Genomic DNA, 15,719 nt, shown 5'->3' with positions numbered 1-15,719 from the left:
TTCCGCACCCACACCATTCCCCCACTGCGGCCTACGGGGCACGGCTTGCCCAGAAATGAGATCATACTCCATCCATGGAGCCAAAAAAACTGAGGCCCAAATGCTCCAACACTCCCCTCTGCCACCCCAAACACTCCTCCCCCTCATCTGTGTGGGCACTGACACTCTCAAACACATGCTCTCCTATGTAAACACCCACACCTTGCACTCACACATATATATAATCACATAAACATAAATACATGCTGGATGCACGCACAAATCTACTCACGCACTCTCCTGTGGATCCTTTGAACCATTACACCCCGCAAATATGGATTATGAGACATACACAAGGCCTCGCTACACCATCTACACCATCCCAGACGTTTGTGCTTCATTCTAATCATCGTCTTCATCTTTTGGGGCTCTTTTAGCTGCTCTATGTCTTTGTCTGCTTGGTCTCTTTGCTGGCATCTTTCATCTACTTTAACCCAGTTTTCACCTTATGTTAGTTGAGATCATTTCTTGTCATATTGGATCATTTCTTGGTTATTTTGTATTACTTTATGGTCTCTTGGGTGTCTCTGTGGGAATTTTGCATCCCCTTCTGACTTTTTTTGCACCTATTTGTAGTCATTTATGAACCTTCTCTTTATTGCAGATTTGTGACACGCTCAGTAAAATTTTGCGGGTGAAGCCCAGAGGCCGGCTTACCCACTGAACCCCAGTCCTGCTGAGAAATTCACCCATTATGTTCTCTGCCCCTGTCGGGGTCTATTTCTGTGTGAATGCCAACAGGAAATGCCAGGGCTACTCTTCCCTTAACTGAATATACACACACACCTCCTACTCTGCTGCACTCTTTAACACCATCACCAGACACATGTTTGTTCTCCATCGTATGATGTCAGGTTATACAAAGGGGGCAGGGGGAGGGGGGAAATGAGCTTCTAAATTGCTGTACAGTACATTATTTGTGAAAAGTAGACAAAGTTCCCATCAGTTGTTCCTCCTACAGGTGCATGACTCGCTGAAAATGGGAGAAAATGTAGGCCCGATAGTCAATTAGGTTATAAAACCAAGCACCGTCTCCTCTGGTTGTTGCTATTCTTGGCCTGCTGCAGATGAGATCTGCAGGATCTGCTGCCCCCTGGTGGCTTAAGCCTGTCTGCTCCGATTACATAAAACAGGGCAGTGGGTGAGTCATCATCACCCCCACCCCCCATCTTCCTCCTCCTTCTCCGCCCCCCCACTGAGGACAGATGGGAGGTGTGCGTGGTGTTTCGGTGTGTGAGTGTGTTTGTGTGTAGGACTGGGCGGAGAAAACAGCAGTGGACTGTGAAATAAGGGCTTCCCCCTCTCTCGCTCCCTTTTCTCCCTCTCTCTGTCTGTTTTTCCTCAGTTTTTTTTCTTTTTTTGTGGGTCAGGAGAATCAGTTACTGCTCCAGTGAAGTTGCTGTGACAGTAAAAATGGAGCAGATGCAGCAGAGCTCCAATGGTGTTTGACTAAAACAAGGCTGGAGGTCCTGAGGATGTTAGGAGGCGCACATGAAATGCATCTGCCTCTTCTTTGTGTAGATATAGAGAATATCCATATCATTAATGAATGTAACAAAAAGGGAGAGCAGTTTCTCTGTCTTTCATCACCGAGTTTGTTTTGGAGAGCTGGCTGAAAGCTGCCATGATGTTGAAAACAGGAGCACATTCTGTACACGTCTTTCTTGGGAGGCTCGTGCTGAGTGTGTGGGTGCAGGTAAAGAGGAGGTGGTTCCGGGACGTTTGAGCACACTGTGTGAGTTGTTCTCGCTGTCGTGGTCCAACTCAGCAAAACAGCAGTTTTTGAGATGACCCTGTAGACCTGCCTGCACTCATATAGTTCCTGGCATACAAAGTGTGATGAAACCATCATTTTTCCTTTGCCGTGAAGGGTCACAGGGCAGACAGAGGGATACAGTGGGACAGGTTGGAGTGCTGGTCTTTGCTTCAGGTAGGAGTAGGGATTAGGTCAGAGAGCAATGTCTAAAACTTTCTGACCCAACTAGCAAGAATCTGTGAGGCTAAAAGAGGGAGGATGAACTCTACATGTCATATAGATGAAGCAGTACGTCAGCTGCTCAGCCATGATCAGACCAGGCAGATGCAGCGCAGCTATAAAACTCTGCTGCGGACTCCTTGTTTGTGGGAAAGTGCAATTAAATGTCAGCTTGAAGACACTCCCCACTGTGCGGGAGACGGTCCTGTGTAGACACTGCACTGTTACTTACAGGAGGAGGGTCAGTTAAGCAGGCATACCAATCAGTCAGTCCAGTGAAGCATCTCATTTGTTTGATGACAAGCAGAAACTCCCAAGCGTTTAAGTACAAACAACTGCAGTTCCTCTAGTGGCCACTTGAGGGTGGCAGCAAGAAGGAGTCCATTCTCAACATGTTGGCAGATAAAACGGGTTCACAGCATAGCAGAGAAAACTGTTGTGGTCTTTGTGACTAGGTCCTTTCTTCTGTGAAACGGGTAATTTTCCTTTTATTCACTTCTCTTGTTATTGATGCATTGTTTAGGTATTTGGCTGCAAGGCTAGGCTAACTAGCTTTTTGTTAGGCTACTACAGCCAAAATGGCTAACTGTATAGCTCTCCGTAAGCCCGGCTAGCTCAGTCGGTAGAGCATGAGACTCTTAATCTCAGGGTCGTGGGTTCGAGCCCCACGTTGGGCGTTCACATTTTGAACCACACAAATCACAACTGACATGGTGAGAGTAGTTAACAGCCTGGAAAAGCGAATGTGTCCTCAACACAACGGGAATGTGGCGACAGTAAAACAGGTCTCATTGTGAAAATGAAAAGAGCAGCGAATGTGGCTGAGCTTAAAAAGCAATAGATATAGGACATCAAAGAAGTAGAGGCGAAAACGAAAGGAACTTTCTGCTAAGTTGAGCGTTTAATGAGTTTAATAAGAAGAGTGCATTAGAGAGCAGGCTGTTGATAAAGAAAGAGAGGCAGGGGTGTGGTCATTTGTAGAGAAGATATAGTACATATTTTGGTCATAAAAGTTGTTGGATGTAATTTATTAATCCGATTCTTATCACTGAATAGAAATATTATGTCTTTGTGTTGAACCCAGACAAGAAATAATAAAAACATCACTTGGGTTTCAGGCTGATAAAAAAAAAAAAGTATGAATTATGTGATGTAGACAGGCAGGCTGTCGAGTAACAGGCTCATTACAGCTTCTTGAAACTGAGGGATGGAAAACACTCACTGGTATTAGTGTTTTTTCCACCAGTGGCAACCCAGCAAGTGACACAATGGTCAGGTATTATACCTTAAATAGACTTTTTGTTTTCTTCTTTTCTTCTTAAAGGAAAAAAAAATTAATTGATCGGGATTAACGGGTTAGTGTGGGTTCAATAAAGAAGTACAAAGCAATTTCCCAGTGCTTCACTATGCTTGTCAGAGAATATTAGGTTTTCTAATATTTATGATCTGCTGACCACTCCTTAATTTTATGGCGCTCCATTTTGCAGTTGAAACCCAAACATAATCCATTATATAATATATAAAAGGTTAAAAGAATCTTCACCAATTAATTTATCAGTAAACCGAGTACTTGTTTCAGCTCGCTAAGCGTGTTAGAAATTCCACAGGGACCTGAAATAAAGAAACTGTATTTAGTTCTTGACACATGGTTGAAAGGGTTTATTGTTTTATTTGGGTTCAAATCTTAAAAACAAAAATTAAAAATTAAAAAAAAAACAAAGTACAACACTCAGGAACAACAGTGGCGGAGATTTCATCGGGAAATGAACAGCGGCAGGCGAAGGAGGAGCGTGGGTGCTGAGGTCTGATGTGAGTGGTTACTGAATCACGTCTGTCAACAGGAAACAGGGCTGACAAGAATAAAGTGACAAACAGAAGAAGATAAGGGTGTAAACTGTGAAACAGATAAATCTGGCGACGCCCGGCGTGAATCATTCCACCTGAAGGCAGACAGAAAATATGTCACACAGATTCGTTATCGCCATGAATGCAGAAAAAAAACCCTCTTTTCTACACGAATGACTGAATAACCGTAAACATGATAACAGGAAAACGGGGAATGACTTTGACAGGACTAATTATTTTAAGGCTGCTGGTTATCTGTGAGACATTGCTGCTACGATGTGTTTGCATACGGTACTGCATGTATATTTTTACACATAGTGAGGGCAGACAGAAAACTGTCACTCTCTGTGGACAACACAGTATAAAAAGCTATTAGTTTAACATCACAGTGACTGGTTGAACTGCATCCACCACTTGTGTTTTACAGCTTCTTTCTCCTTGTTTGTGTCTGTGTCTCGCTCTCTGTGTCCCCTCCAGCTCTTCTTCTTTAAAAGGTGTACGGCCCGACGTAGATGGAGAGTCTGAGGGCGGAGCTTGTCTGATAGTTGTTCTGGTAGTTGACCAGGGGGTTAATGGACACCATCTCCAGGTCCAACGTGTACTCTCTGGGCCCTGACACGGCACGGGCCAGCACCAGCATGGCACTGATGTTATTGATTTGCTGGGGAAGACAGAAAATAATGGAGTGTTAAAGCAGAGTGGCATTCACACCGGTGCTCTTCTCACTGTCACATGTCAAAGTGTCTTCTTTTAAAACGTCTTATCACCTCTATATGAGGTGAGCTTCTTCTTCTTCTTTTTTTCAAGAATCTGCACATCCACACAGATGTTTTTCATTTATTGCAGCTGATTAAAATTCTCCTCAGGTTGACACTGGGCTGCGCTTACCAAAGTACATGTACCAATAAAAATGGTAATAGAGTCAGTTTTGCCCTAAACAGGAGCTAGAAAACTAGACGAGTGAGGTGAAAGTAAAACACAGGCGGCACATTAAGAAAAAATACGAAGAAATACGTGTAATGAACCACGTGTGCTTATAAAAGTCAAAACAAAGTGAGATGAGGTTACTTATCGTACCTTCGTTTTGTGTGTCTGTGGAGGAGGTTTCAGTGATTTTAGTGGGTGTGTGGGCATTGCACCCAAAACACCCAACATTACATGTCTTATCAAGTTTTACTTGGAAAGGACAGTTTAAATGATGGTTTGGAGATGGTGGCACTGACAAAAATACATGAGGAAGAGCTGAAGATGTTGAGGTTTTCAATGGACAGGATTAGAAAGGAGCTCATCAGAGGGAAAGCTCAGGTTGAGCAGTCTGGAGACAAAGTTAGAGAGGCGAGGCTCATATGATGGACATGTGCAGAGGAATACAAATACTCAATGCCAAACACATAGTAGATTTAAAATAAGTGAGTCTTGCCTTTTAAAATTGTACTAATAGCATATATTGAGCCAGCTGAGGTGGTTCGGGCATCTGACAAGGATGCCCCGTGAGCGCCTCCTGGGTGAGGTGTTCCAGGCATGTCCCACCGGGAGGAGGCCCCGGGGCAGACCCAGGACACACTGGAGAGATTATATCTCTCGGCTGGCCTGGGAACGCCTTGGTGTTCCCCCGGATAAGCTGGAGGAGGTGGCTGGGGAGAGGGAGGTCTGGGCCTCTTTGCTTAGGCTGCTGCCCCCGCGACCCGACCTCGGATAAAGCGGATGAAGATGGATGGATGGCATATAAAATCTACATGTCCAGGCTCCTGGGTATATCACTTAGTTATTGAGGTCAGCCTCTCCTATCATGTGATCAGGGTCTTAACTGTTTCGCGCTCTTAGGTCAGCTGATTCAGTGGTTTGTTTTAAACACTTATTTTCATAGGATAGGTTTTCTTTAACCATTATTTTTGTGTATATGGGAATAAATATAAGACCATATGTTTCCTCTGTGTCTGTATGCTGGAACATGTACACTTATTTTTCAAGTGTGGTTTTATTCAAACTGTGAAGTGCGATGCAACTGTTATTGTTATTATTATTATTGTTATGACCAGTCTAAAGTTAGTATTTAGACCTAAAGACATCTGGTGTTGTGATTACAGGATCCCACTCTCCTCACCCTGATGTAAAAGTCTCCGTTTTCGTCACCGGAGCGGATGCGGAAGGTGTTGTAAGCCCTCGCAGAGACGCTGGTAGCCTGAATCTGGAAGATGTCCGAGGGGACGGAGCGCTCGGAGGTGATGCTCATGTAGCGGTGCACGATGGAGAAAGGCAGCTCTCGACAGGCGGGGTTGCTGACGGGGCACACGCAGCGGCTGGATGTGCAAATGCACACAGAGAGGAGCAAACGGTTACAGTTAAGAGAACAGTTGTGCGTTAGTAGTAGGAAAACATCATGAGCAGTTAGAAAATGAGCCAGCAGAGGGAGTAGTATGACTGAGAGCAAATGGCTAAAACCTAAACAAATATTGAACAGTGGCCATTTTTTTCCTTCGTGTTTTTTTTTTTAATCATTTTATACTACTAAATCTTCTGGGATATGTTAATAGTGACCCACACCTGTTTCTGAGCCAGCACTTGTTCACAGATGTAATGGTTTTCTTATTGCATTGGAACACATTCAAACGAAAAGGTTGAAAAGCTGGACTCATACGTGGAAAAAGTAATTGGGGTAATCTTAGAGTTTGAGCCAAACTCAGCACAGGGGCTGATTATACTCGGAGCCGATGGCCAGCACATATTTGAGTAATTGAGAAAAGGTGTGTGGAGTTGCGCGTTCGCGTACGCACACAGAAGCTTTCACGAAGTGTCACTCACTTGTCAGACACTTGGATGTAAGGTTCCTGGCAGCTGTTCTTGTCCACGCACTGGTATCGTCCGTGGATGTTCACGCAGTTCTGCGTCTCCGTGCACTCGTGTTCTCCCGTTTCACATTCGTTTATATCTAAAGCGAGCAAACAGCTTGTGATGTTTCGCTGAACAGCAGACAGGGGCTCGAGAACAAGGATGAATAGGCATTGACTCAGTGCACCATTTGTGACTCTGAGAGCACAGAGGGGAAGGTGTTAGTTTCAGGAGGAAATGGAGGCGGGCGCACTCACCCTGACACATTCTGGTGCCCAGCAGTCGGTATCCCTCTGGGCACACGCACGAGAACTTCCCTGGTTCGTTCACACACTGGTACTGGCACAGGTAACTGGAGTAGCTGCACTCATCGATGTCTAACAATTCACAAGGTTGGGTTTTATTAACTGTCGATCACTAAGTAGCAAAGAAACTGAGAGGGATAAGCGTGCACTATGACTGTCGCTCCTTTTGTCCTTCATTACCTTTACATTCAAAGCCATCGGGCCCGAGCTCATAGCCCTGATCACAGCGACAGAGGAAAGTGCCGTATGTGTTGTAGCATCTCTGCGAGCAGGGGGCACCCATCTCACATTCATTCACATCTGAAAAGAGGAAAAGCAGAGAATCTGAGGTCTGTTGTAGGCTCTGGATCAAAGGATTTTAATAAAGTTAAAAACGCCAAACTCTGTGTTCATGTCAGTGTGTTGAACATGCAGTTTTCCAGTTTTATATTTAACGTAAGACTGGATCTGGTGGAAAAAGGTGATGTCATGAACTTCTGGAAATCAAAGCACCGATTAAACTTTAACAACATGATTTATTATGTAGTGACAGTTGTGGAGTTATAAGCTAATGATGTAATCCAAATCCCATCAAATTTAACTCACATGGATTTGATTAAGAAGGAGATCAGCTGAGTTTTTCAATAAACAATTCCAACTTAACTTTAATAACTCTTCATTTCATCATGAATATTGAACGTTTCACTCAAGCTTTTAAGAGCTTTACTTAAAAGCTGGGTGCAGATGTTTTGTCTGCATACTTTTGAAAGTAGCTGTGACAACTGTACTCACGTACAGTTTGGGGGCAATTCAGTATTGCCATTTGCTTCTATTTTGCATTTGGAAAGTTTTTTTTAGCCTTTGTTTTACAGAATAAGCAACATATTGGACTATTTGGCAAAAACTATGCAACTAATGTAGTTAACTGTTTTATTGAAGCCCTAATTATTTTTTTAAAAAATAGCTTAAACTACCAAACAAATATAAAGAAGTTTAAATTAACTACAGCATTAACAAAAAGTAATAGGGAGTGATACTGAGAGAGGGAGGCAGCAGTATACATTTGCAAGCAAAACATCCAAAAAACTGGCATCATTACACATCGACTATTACAATCCTTGATGTTAACCTAACATACTTTTACTTTAAATTGTTATTATTTCAGAGTTTTTGTTAGTCAATAGTAGAAATGCAGGACTGTTACTCACACTGCTGTACTCTTAAAACTCACCAATGCAAGATCGATTGTTTCCTGCCAGCTGGAAACCTGGTTCACACTGACAAGAGAAGGAGCCGGGCACGTTGACACAGCGATGCTGGCAGTACCTGTACCTGCACTCATCAATATCTGCGAGACAAACGAGAGTTATTAAGAACAAGATTTAAATTTCTAAAGATTTTTGGGCATATTGCCACAGAGGGGGGGCTATGATGCTCTTTTCTAGCTTCATATTCTTACTCTGGGACTCAACTTGAGTAGCTTTGAATGGTTCACAGTTCAAACAAATTGTTATTTATTTCTGTCTGTTTCAAAGGGCCATGGGCTGTTAACAGAGTGCTTGTAAGCCTCGCCTTATTTCCATATAAGGAGGTCTTTGCTGAGCTGCCATTTGCTCCCACAAGAGGAGAAAAAACAGTTGGAAACTGGGCATTTAGAGCAGTCTGAAGTCTGACTTCTTGGCTCACACTTTTATGTATGCAGACTTCATTATTTGAGACTCAAATCCACCATTGTATATAGGAGAGAAAATAAAGAAACGCATAATAGCCCAGTTACGCTTAATCACACCAATTAAAGGTGAAATTCAAAATATCTCACCAATGCACTCTGTGCCGACTTTCCGGTATCCGTCCGGACACTGGCAGGTGAAGGCGCCCACCGAGTTGATGCACTCCTGGCTGGGTTGGCAGTCGTGCTCGTGTCTCTCGCACTCATCGATGTCTGCGTTTGTGGGCGTGGTGATACAAACGTTTAAAACGCCGTTATTGCGAGCGAACACACCATCATGCAGCATGACTGACATATACAGTGTGAGTGTTACATGCCACTGGCCACTACGTTCCCCTCACTTGCACCCAGCAGCTGAGAACATCATGTTGAGTCATGTTTTGCTGTGTCATGCAGGCCACTTTCTCGCTACAAGTCTTAAAACACAGCAGCTGTCCTCGTGTGAAATCTTCCAAATTCCTGCACTGTCTGCCCGCCTCCCGTGGACTCATGCTCACTCACACCCTCACAGATTGCACCCACATGCTGCCTCCAGTCCTAACACCTGTTGCAGCCACCTGTCCCTCACAATCTGTGGCCGCCAACAATGAGTTTACACAACCACACACACACACAAACTTGCTTAACAATCGCTCATCCTGCGGCCACCTGTCCACCTCCAACCCCCAGACCAACAAACCAGACACCCACCCACACAGCTGTTTCCCTGAGGCTCGTAGCCTAGAGGGCATGGGTTTAAGGGCTCAGCGGGTGTAATGGGAGGCTCTGGAGCAGGGATGAGTGACGTAGAGCGGGGAAGGCACAGGTAGCCTCCATAGTGATTGAAGCACTTCATTTCCCCCTTGCAGGCATCAGGAATGGTCTCACACTCGTTTATGTCTGATGGGAGATTGAAATGTAAAACACAGGGCAAGATTTGAGAAGCAAGAGGAGAATCAAGGTGTTACTTAATTCAACATAGCCTTACCTTTGCAGTGCTCAGTCTGAGGGTCCCAATGATACCCATCTGTGCATTCCTGCAAAACGCAGCAGACACAATGCGTGTGTGAGAAAACGATGGAAAGAAAGATGTGAACAGCCCCCCTGTGCCAAGTAGTTGCATAATGTATTCATAATACATAATAAATTTCCCAGTAGTGAGACGCGTAAAAAACATTAAAACGAAAAGAAAAAGGGGAGGATAGAGAAACTTGTTTCCTCTGCTAAGCCAAAAAGACAAGAAGCCTGCTTCTGTTAGAGGATTTGTGACATGTAAACTACTTTCCTAAAGCAAAATGTCACCCTAAAAAACAAAAAAAAGTATTTAAGGCCACTGTTTGGAAAAAGGGAAAAATGCTGCTGTAACCTGCATGGAAAGAGAAACCAGAGGCCTGAAGAAACATGGTATTAAAACCAAATTTAACCCCAGCAATGAACACTGTAAAGTCCTGAGAAGGAAACATTTATGTGGAACTTTGAAGAAGAAGATGATGAGGCAATGAGAAAGAGCACAGAGAAAGAACAGAGAGAGGATTGGAGGCCAGCATTTCAACACAAAACCTGTAATGTGAAGTGACAGGTGTGGAAAAGAGATGCTAATAAAAAAGAAAGGAGTAGGAGAGGGAGAGAGATTCATCCATCCTTACCGTGTAGGTGTCACTTTCTGAACGTGGCTGTGAAATCGCACTGCGGAGGAGCACAGTCACACATATGCACACACACAAGATTGGCACACAAATACCCTGCATACTAATGCACTATTTGATGGGAGATTGGGAGATCGGACTGGAGCATGCACACAAGCGCACACACACACAACAATCAGGCAGGTCGCGGTGCCCTGAAGACGAGCCTTTGTGATGTGCAGAGCAGTGGTATCTGTGTTCACGGAGAGAGACAGAGGGAAAGAAGGAGTGGGGGGGGGGGGGGGGGGGGGGGGGGGGGGGGGGGGAAAGAAAAAAAAAACATCAAAAGACAAGATTTGAAACTCAAAAATCACAAAAACGGTTTGATTCAGTCTCAAAACTCTCCTGTGCTGTTAACTGTTCCCACAGCTGAGATGGATAAATCAACTGGAAGCAAAGGCACCAGAGCCAATTTTTAAGAAGTCCGTCAGAATGCAAACAGTTCGTTTCTTGGACTCGGTTCACCGTTTGACAACCAAACAGTTCCCCCTTGATCGCAGCGAGAATAAATGGAGTGAATCACTGTGCCAGGTAAGAACATAAACACTGTGACGTCCTCCAAGTTTCTGCTGAAAATAACAAAGTCAACATCCCAGAAATACTTTCATATTAGCTGCTCACAGAAAGCTCTCTATGTCTGCACGCTGGCAGCCGGCAGGGTGACAGTCCTGCTGAGCGCTGCCTCCAGAGGTTCGGTTTACAGTGTATCAGCGCTGCGTGGGCACGCATAAATCCAGGTCAAAACATCAATTTTTTTTTTTTCACAGAAGCCTCCCCTGCTCAGCTGCTTCACTCTCACAGATTACATTAGTTTGCACCTACCAAACCTATTTTATGTAGAATCAGAGTCATGCTTGTTTAATGGACGGGGGAATCTGTCTTTGCCAAAATAACCAAACACATTTAACGCTCCACTTAAGTAGAATTTTTCGTTCTTTACTTGCGTAACTTCCAATTTTATGCCACTTTCAGCTAAACTGCATTTCACAGGGAACATTTGTACTCAGTAAATAAATCTTTATTTAACAAAAACATTGCTTATAAAACGTTATGGATTTTTAGGGATTATAGGACATGTTACGTCGTTATATGTCTAAGTGAGCTTGTTTCGGTTTATATGCAAAGCTGTGCAGAGAAAGCAACTGAACATCTTTTAAAAAAGTATGTGCAATCACACTTTTATTATTTAAGAAATATTTAAAACTTTATAAAACACCTTTACTGCTTCTATCAGAATTAAAAGTTTAAGTAGCAGCCAGGAGCTGATAATGAAATGGACTGAATTGGGTGATCATGAGCAGCTGTGACCACCTCTATAAAAGCAGATGTTTTGGCAGTTTGCTGGTCTGAAGCGTTTAGGTGTGTTAACCCGGTTTGACAAGCAAATTCAATCTGTGCAATGGTCACAGAAACTTAAAATTTTCAGGCTTCAGTTAAATGTTAAAGTTCATGGCAGTCCAGTAAGAAAAGGACTGAACAAGTATGGCTTGTTTGGGAGGGAAAGGAAAAAAAAGTTTGTAGCTTACGTTTGTAGCTTAAGTTTGTTGCTTCTGAACAAACCACAGGATTTCTGGAATAATGTCCTTTGGACAGGTCAGCCCAAAGTGGAGATGTTTGGCCAAACACAGAATATCAGCACAAATGCCTCATATAGTAACTGTCTCTCACTGTGGTGGAGGGGTAATTATTTGGATTTGGGCACCCTGCAGTCACTGAGTGGACCATGAATTCCCCTGTATACCAAGTTATTCCACAGTCAGATGTAAGGCAGTCTGCCCGCTAGAGCTGGGCTGAAACTGGATCATGGGCGAGGACAATGAAATCAACCAAAGCAGCACATCTTCAACACAGTGGCTGAAAAAGAAAATAATCGCTGGGCCATTCATACATGACTGAAATCCTGTGGTGGGCCTTTAATAGTCTTTACGCATAACTGTGAAAAACTGTTTGACAATCAAACAGAGAGCCGTGCGTGAATGAAAGAAGAGTTTTTACAGATTACTTCCAGAATGATGCAAGAGACTGATAGATGATGACTACTTCAGAGTTGTGCAATTAAACAGGGTTACAGGGTTCAATCTAACCAATGAACCAGTGCAGGGTAAAAAGATCTGCACAACATTTACTACGTTTATTTTAAAGCTTCAGTTACTTTTTTCTGATATAGATTTAAAATCTAAAATATATTTGCCCTGCAGCAACTTGACTACCTGTCTATGGTGTACCCTGCCTGGATGTATGTAAAACATATATCTTGGTTACTTTTAGATTAAGTAATTCAACTGGCTTTTTTGTTGTTCAGTAAACATAGACAATATACAAAACATAAATCAGTCCATTATAAACACTTTTATTTTATCTGCCTGGATTATTGTAGAACAAATGAACCAAAACACTATTAATCAACATGAGAATGTAAAGAACTAAAATCATGACCATTTAACTGCCATATTAGCCTCTTTAAATCAACTTCCAGTATGCTTTAGACTAAATGTTTATAATATATTATCAAAATATAAGGGTCTCTGTGGCCACTATTTAAGAGCCCTATCTTTGATGTCTTAGTACTGTATGCACAGGGGTCTTTTACCCACACCTCTTGCAAGACTTTTTCCTATAGTAGAATATTTTTTGATATTACTATTTTTACTTTAATACATTGTTCTGTACCATGTAGTGTATTTTTAAGGTTTATATTGCATGGTTCAGTAGTGATGGATTGGGTCTCTCCGGCAGCAATGACACAACCATCCTTTGGTTAATGTTCCTGAAAGAAGCTATAAGTGTTTAAGCTGAGCCTAAACATAAACAGGTTGCCCGTTCCATATCCGCCAGACCAAAAAGACACGGGGAAAAAAAACAGACAAATTGAAGTAATAAAAAAATCCTAAGCAAGTCTTGTTTGCAAAGTGAGTGAGCTCCAGTTAAAATACAGGGAGGAAGGTCATAATCACTGCCTGTCTACGTGCATACACTCACGCTCTGATATAAACTCCCGAGGCCACATTTGCAGGCATTGCTTATTGTTTTATTTCAGGCTGAGACAAACAGAAGGCCGCAGGGTGACTTGGACACCCCGAAATACTCGAGGAATGACATCACCGTGACCTTTGAGTGGTGAAAAGCAGAAAAATATGCTCTCACACTGTAAGCTCAGACGGTAGCGCATACCACCGCGCAATCACACAGCCGCAGTGCGTGATCTCTCTGAATTGGCCCAACGGTGACTTACAACCAGCAAGAATTTGACCCGAAACCACCCAAAAACAAACTGACCATCAGACTGGGGTCCAGTCACTCGCTGGCTACTGAGTGTGGGCAGCAAGGATGCATGGGTGTTTCCCTCCTGCTGCTGGAGATCAAGTGGCGGCAGATCTCTGGAATGCCCGTGGCAAGGATGTGGGCACCAGTTCTCAGCTGGGATGCCCTGCCACTGCAGTGGTTCCCAGAGTATCGGGTTCTGGGAAACCCCCCACAGTTCACATAAGAGGACAGCTGGTGCCAGACCTCCAGCCACTCTTCCCTAACCTCCCATCCCTTTGGAGGATGTGTAGGAGGATGTCAGAGAATGCGGCTCTGATACAGAACTTCATTGTCTGCATTCGACCACCACTGACAGGGAAAATACACGATTTGAATAACTGATGAGTCAATCCATAGAATTTTCATGACTCGTTTTCTGGCAAAAAAGTGAAAGCAACTACACAAATATGCAGTTTCCCCTGCTTTTTCTGTCAAGACGAAAGTAACCCAAATATGCAGCAGGGTTTGATTATTAGTGAGGCAAAATGAGACATCTGAAGACGACATCTTGGACTCTGGGAACTTGTGGTGGGCTTCTTTTTTATACAAGTGTACCATTGACTAGCCCAGAAAAATAAAAAATACAAATCATCGATACTTTATGAAGTATTTGGAACTTGGCTCAGCTTCAGGACTGCCAGGTGACCCATTTTTAAATTCACACATTCAGAACAGCTTAACAAGCAAAATGTCAGGCGGCTTATATCAGTGACCACATGGAAACCAAAAAAAGACCAACAGCTGGACCACACACACACACACACAGAGTTTAGACTCCAGGATGGTCACTTGTTGTAGTGTATACACAAAGTTTGCGTTGATGTGCTCGGCTGTGCGTGGAGCAGCCTGAGAACACGGTGACCCAGCGCGCTCCACCAGCTGTGCTCAGTCACAGTTGTGAACCTGCATATCCACAATCAGCGAGTCTCCATCTCACACTCGGCCTGACTTCTGTTCCGGGAAGCTCCACAGGTAAAGACAGAAATAACACCCTGTCGGAGAAACTATAAAGGTCAAACATGTTCCTCCTGAACTCTAACATGTGATGCTTTGGTGTTAGAGTTCAGAAAACTTTGACATGCTTGCTTATTCTAATCCCCACCTTAAAGTGGAAACATCTGCTTTTACCTGCAGGAAATTGATTACACAAAAAGTGAAACAGCAGTTGTGCACTGTGAGGTCATCCAGGTTTAGAGAACTCGTCTACATGTTGACACCTGTTTGTGTTTCAGATTTTGAACTTCCCCCACCTAGAGACTAAACTGATCTTGTGACACTGACGTTAAAAGTTGTACAAGAGGGATGAGGCGGAAGGGTTTTGCAATATTACAGTACGATAACATGTGCCCTGTGACTCACTGCCTCTCTTCCTGTCTAACCCCATATTACAGTCAGAGCCAAGAAGTAAACTACTCAGACACAGTTAGCCACGTTATCTTGGCTCTCATAAGGAGCCAAGTGCAGCTGGGAGAGCAGAGCAGAGAGCAGGGCAGTGGTGCAAGTGTGACGTGTATGGCCTGTACTAGAAAAAGTGGGTAAGAGGTACATCTCACCTCCCTTACGTCTCCCTAAAATGCTCGCAAAACGTAGTAAGTCTCTCTTTAACAAACAGCCATTCTTTGATATGTGTAAGAGGCTAAAGAAACACAGGAAAACTCACAGAGGAATCTTCTGTCTCTCAGTCTCCGTCTGACCAGTGTGTCCCTCCTGCTGGCTGCGGTCGTCCCAGCCGAGTTGGCGTACAGAAGTGGTCCCTTAAACTCCTGCCTGTATGACCCTGAGAGAGAGAGTGAGTGGGGAGACCGACAGCTGGAGCAGCACATGGAAAGGGAGGGAGAGAGAGGGAGAGAGAGGGAGCGAGCAAGACAGGCAGAGGCGAGAGAGAGAAAGGGAGGAGAGGAACAGCCCCCTTACCCCCCCTCTGGCCCCCTGCACTGCCATCCTCCACTCCCCAAACCCCCTCTCCCTGACCCCCCAGGATGCAAATTCCTGGTCTGCGGCCCAAATACCGAAATTCCAAACCCGTCCAAATCGCAGGCACAACTCACAGA

General features: G+C 43.9%; 1 protein-coding gene and 1 non-coding gene across 2 annotated transcripts; one reads left to right on the top strand and one right to left on the bottom strand.

Annotated features, from left to right (window-relative positions):
* Window positions 1-2,618: 2,618 nt before the first annotated feature.
* Window positions 2,619-2,691, top strand: trnak-cuu (transfer RNA lysine (anticodon CUU)). The gene has a single exon. It is a non-coding gene; the product is annotated as a tRNA-Lys (tRNA).
* A 977-nt stretch (window positions 2,692-3,668) lies between these two features.
* On the bottom strand, window positions 3,669-15,479 carry efemp2a (EGF-like fibulin extracellular matrix protein 2a). The gene is made up of 11 exons (XM_006781268.3): window positions 15,329-15,479; window positions 10,327-10,558; window positions 9,669-9,717; window positions 9,392-9,580; window positions 8,792-8,914; window positions 8,204-8,320; window positions 7,174-7,293; window positions 6,946-7,065; window positions 6,662-6,788; window positions 5,964-6,159; window positions 3,669-4,520 (listed from the first exon to the last, which is right to left on the bottom strand). The coding sequence occupies exons 2-11, from the start codon at window positions 10,426-10,428 to the stop codon at window positions 4,347-4,349; spliced, it is 1,317 nt and encodes a 438-aa protein (XP_006781331.2). The 5' UTR covers window positions 10,429-10,558; window positions 15,329-15,479; the 3' UTR covers window positions 3,669-4,346.
* Between the last annotated feature and the right edge of the window lie 240 nt (window positions 15,480-15,719).

The sequence above is a fragment of the Neolamprologus brichardi genome, chromosome 2, assembly GCF_056152115.1.
Source record: "Neolamprologus brichardi isolate AB-2024 chromosome 2, ASM5615211v1, whole genome shotgun sequence".
NCBI lineage: Eukaryota > Metazoa > Chordata > Actinopteri > Cichliformes > Cichlidae > Neolamprologus > Neolamprologus brichardi.
The sequence above is the reverse complement of the archived record's forward strand: the minus strand, read 5'-3'. Positions and strand labels throughout refer to the sequence as shown.

What these genes read in the sequence shown, in the direction of transcription:
- efemp2a (XM_006781268.3), bottom strand. Translation starts at nt 10,428, where the DNA reads ATGCAGGGTATTTGTGTGCCAATCTTGTGTGTGTGCATATGTGTGACT. An exon ending in AGTCGGCACAGAGTGCATTG is followed by an intron (nt 8,321 to 8,791) that starts GTGAGATATTTT and finishes TTTGTCTCGCAG; the next exon opens with ATATTGATGAGTGCAGGTAC. An exon ending in TACATCCAAGTGTCTGACAA is followed by an intron (nt 6,160 to 6,661) that starts GTGAGTGACACT and finishes TTGCACATCCAG; the next exon opens with CCGCTGCGTGTGCCCCGTCA.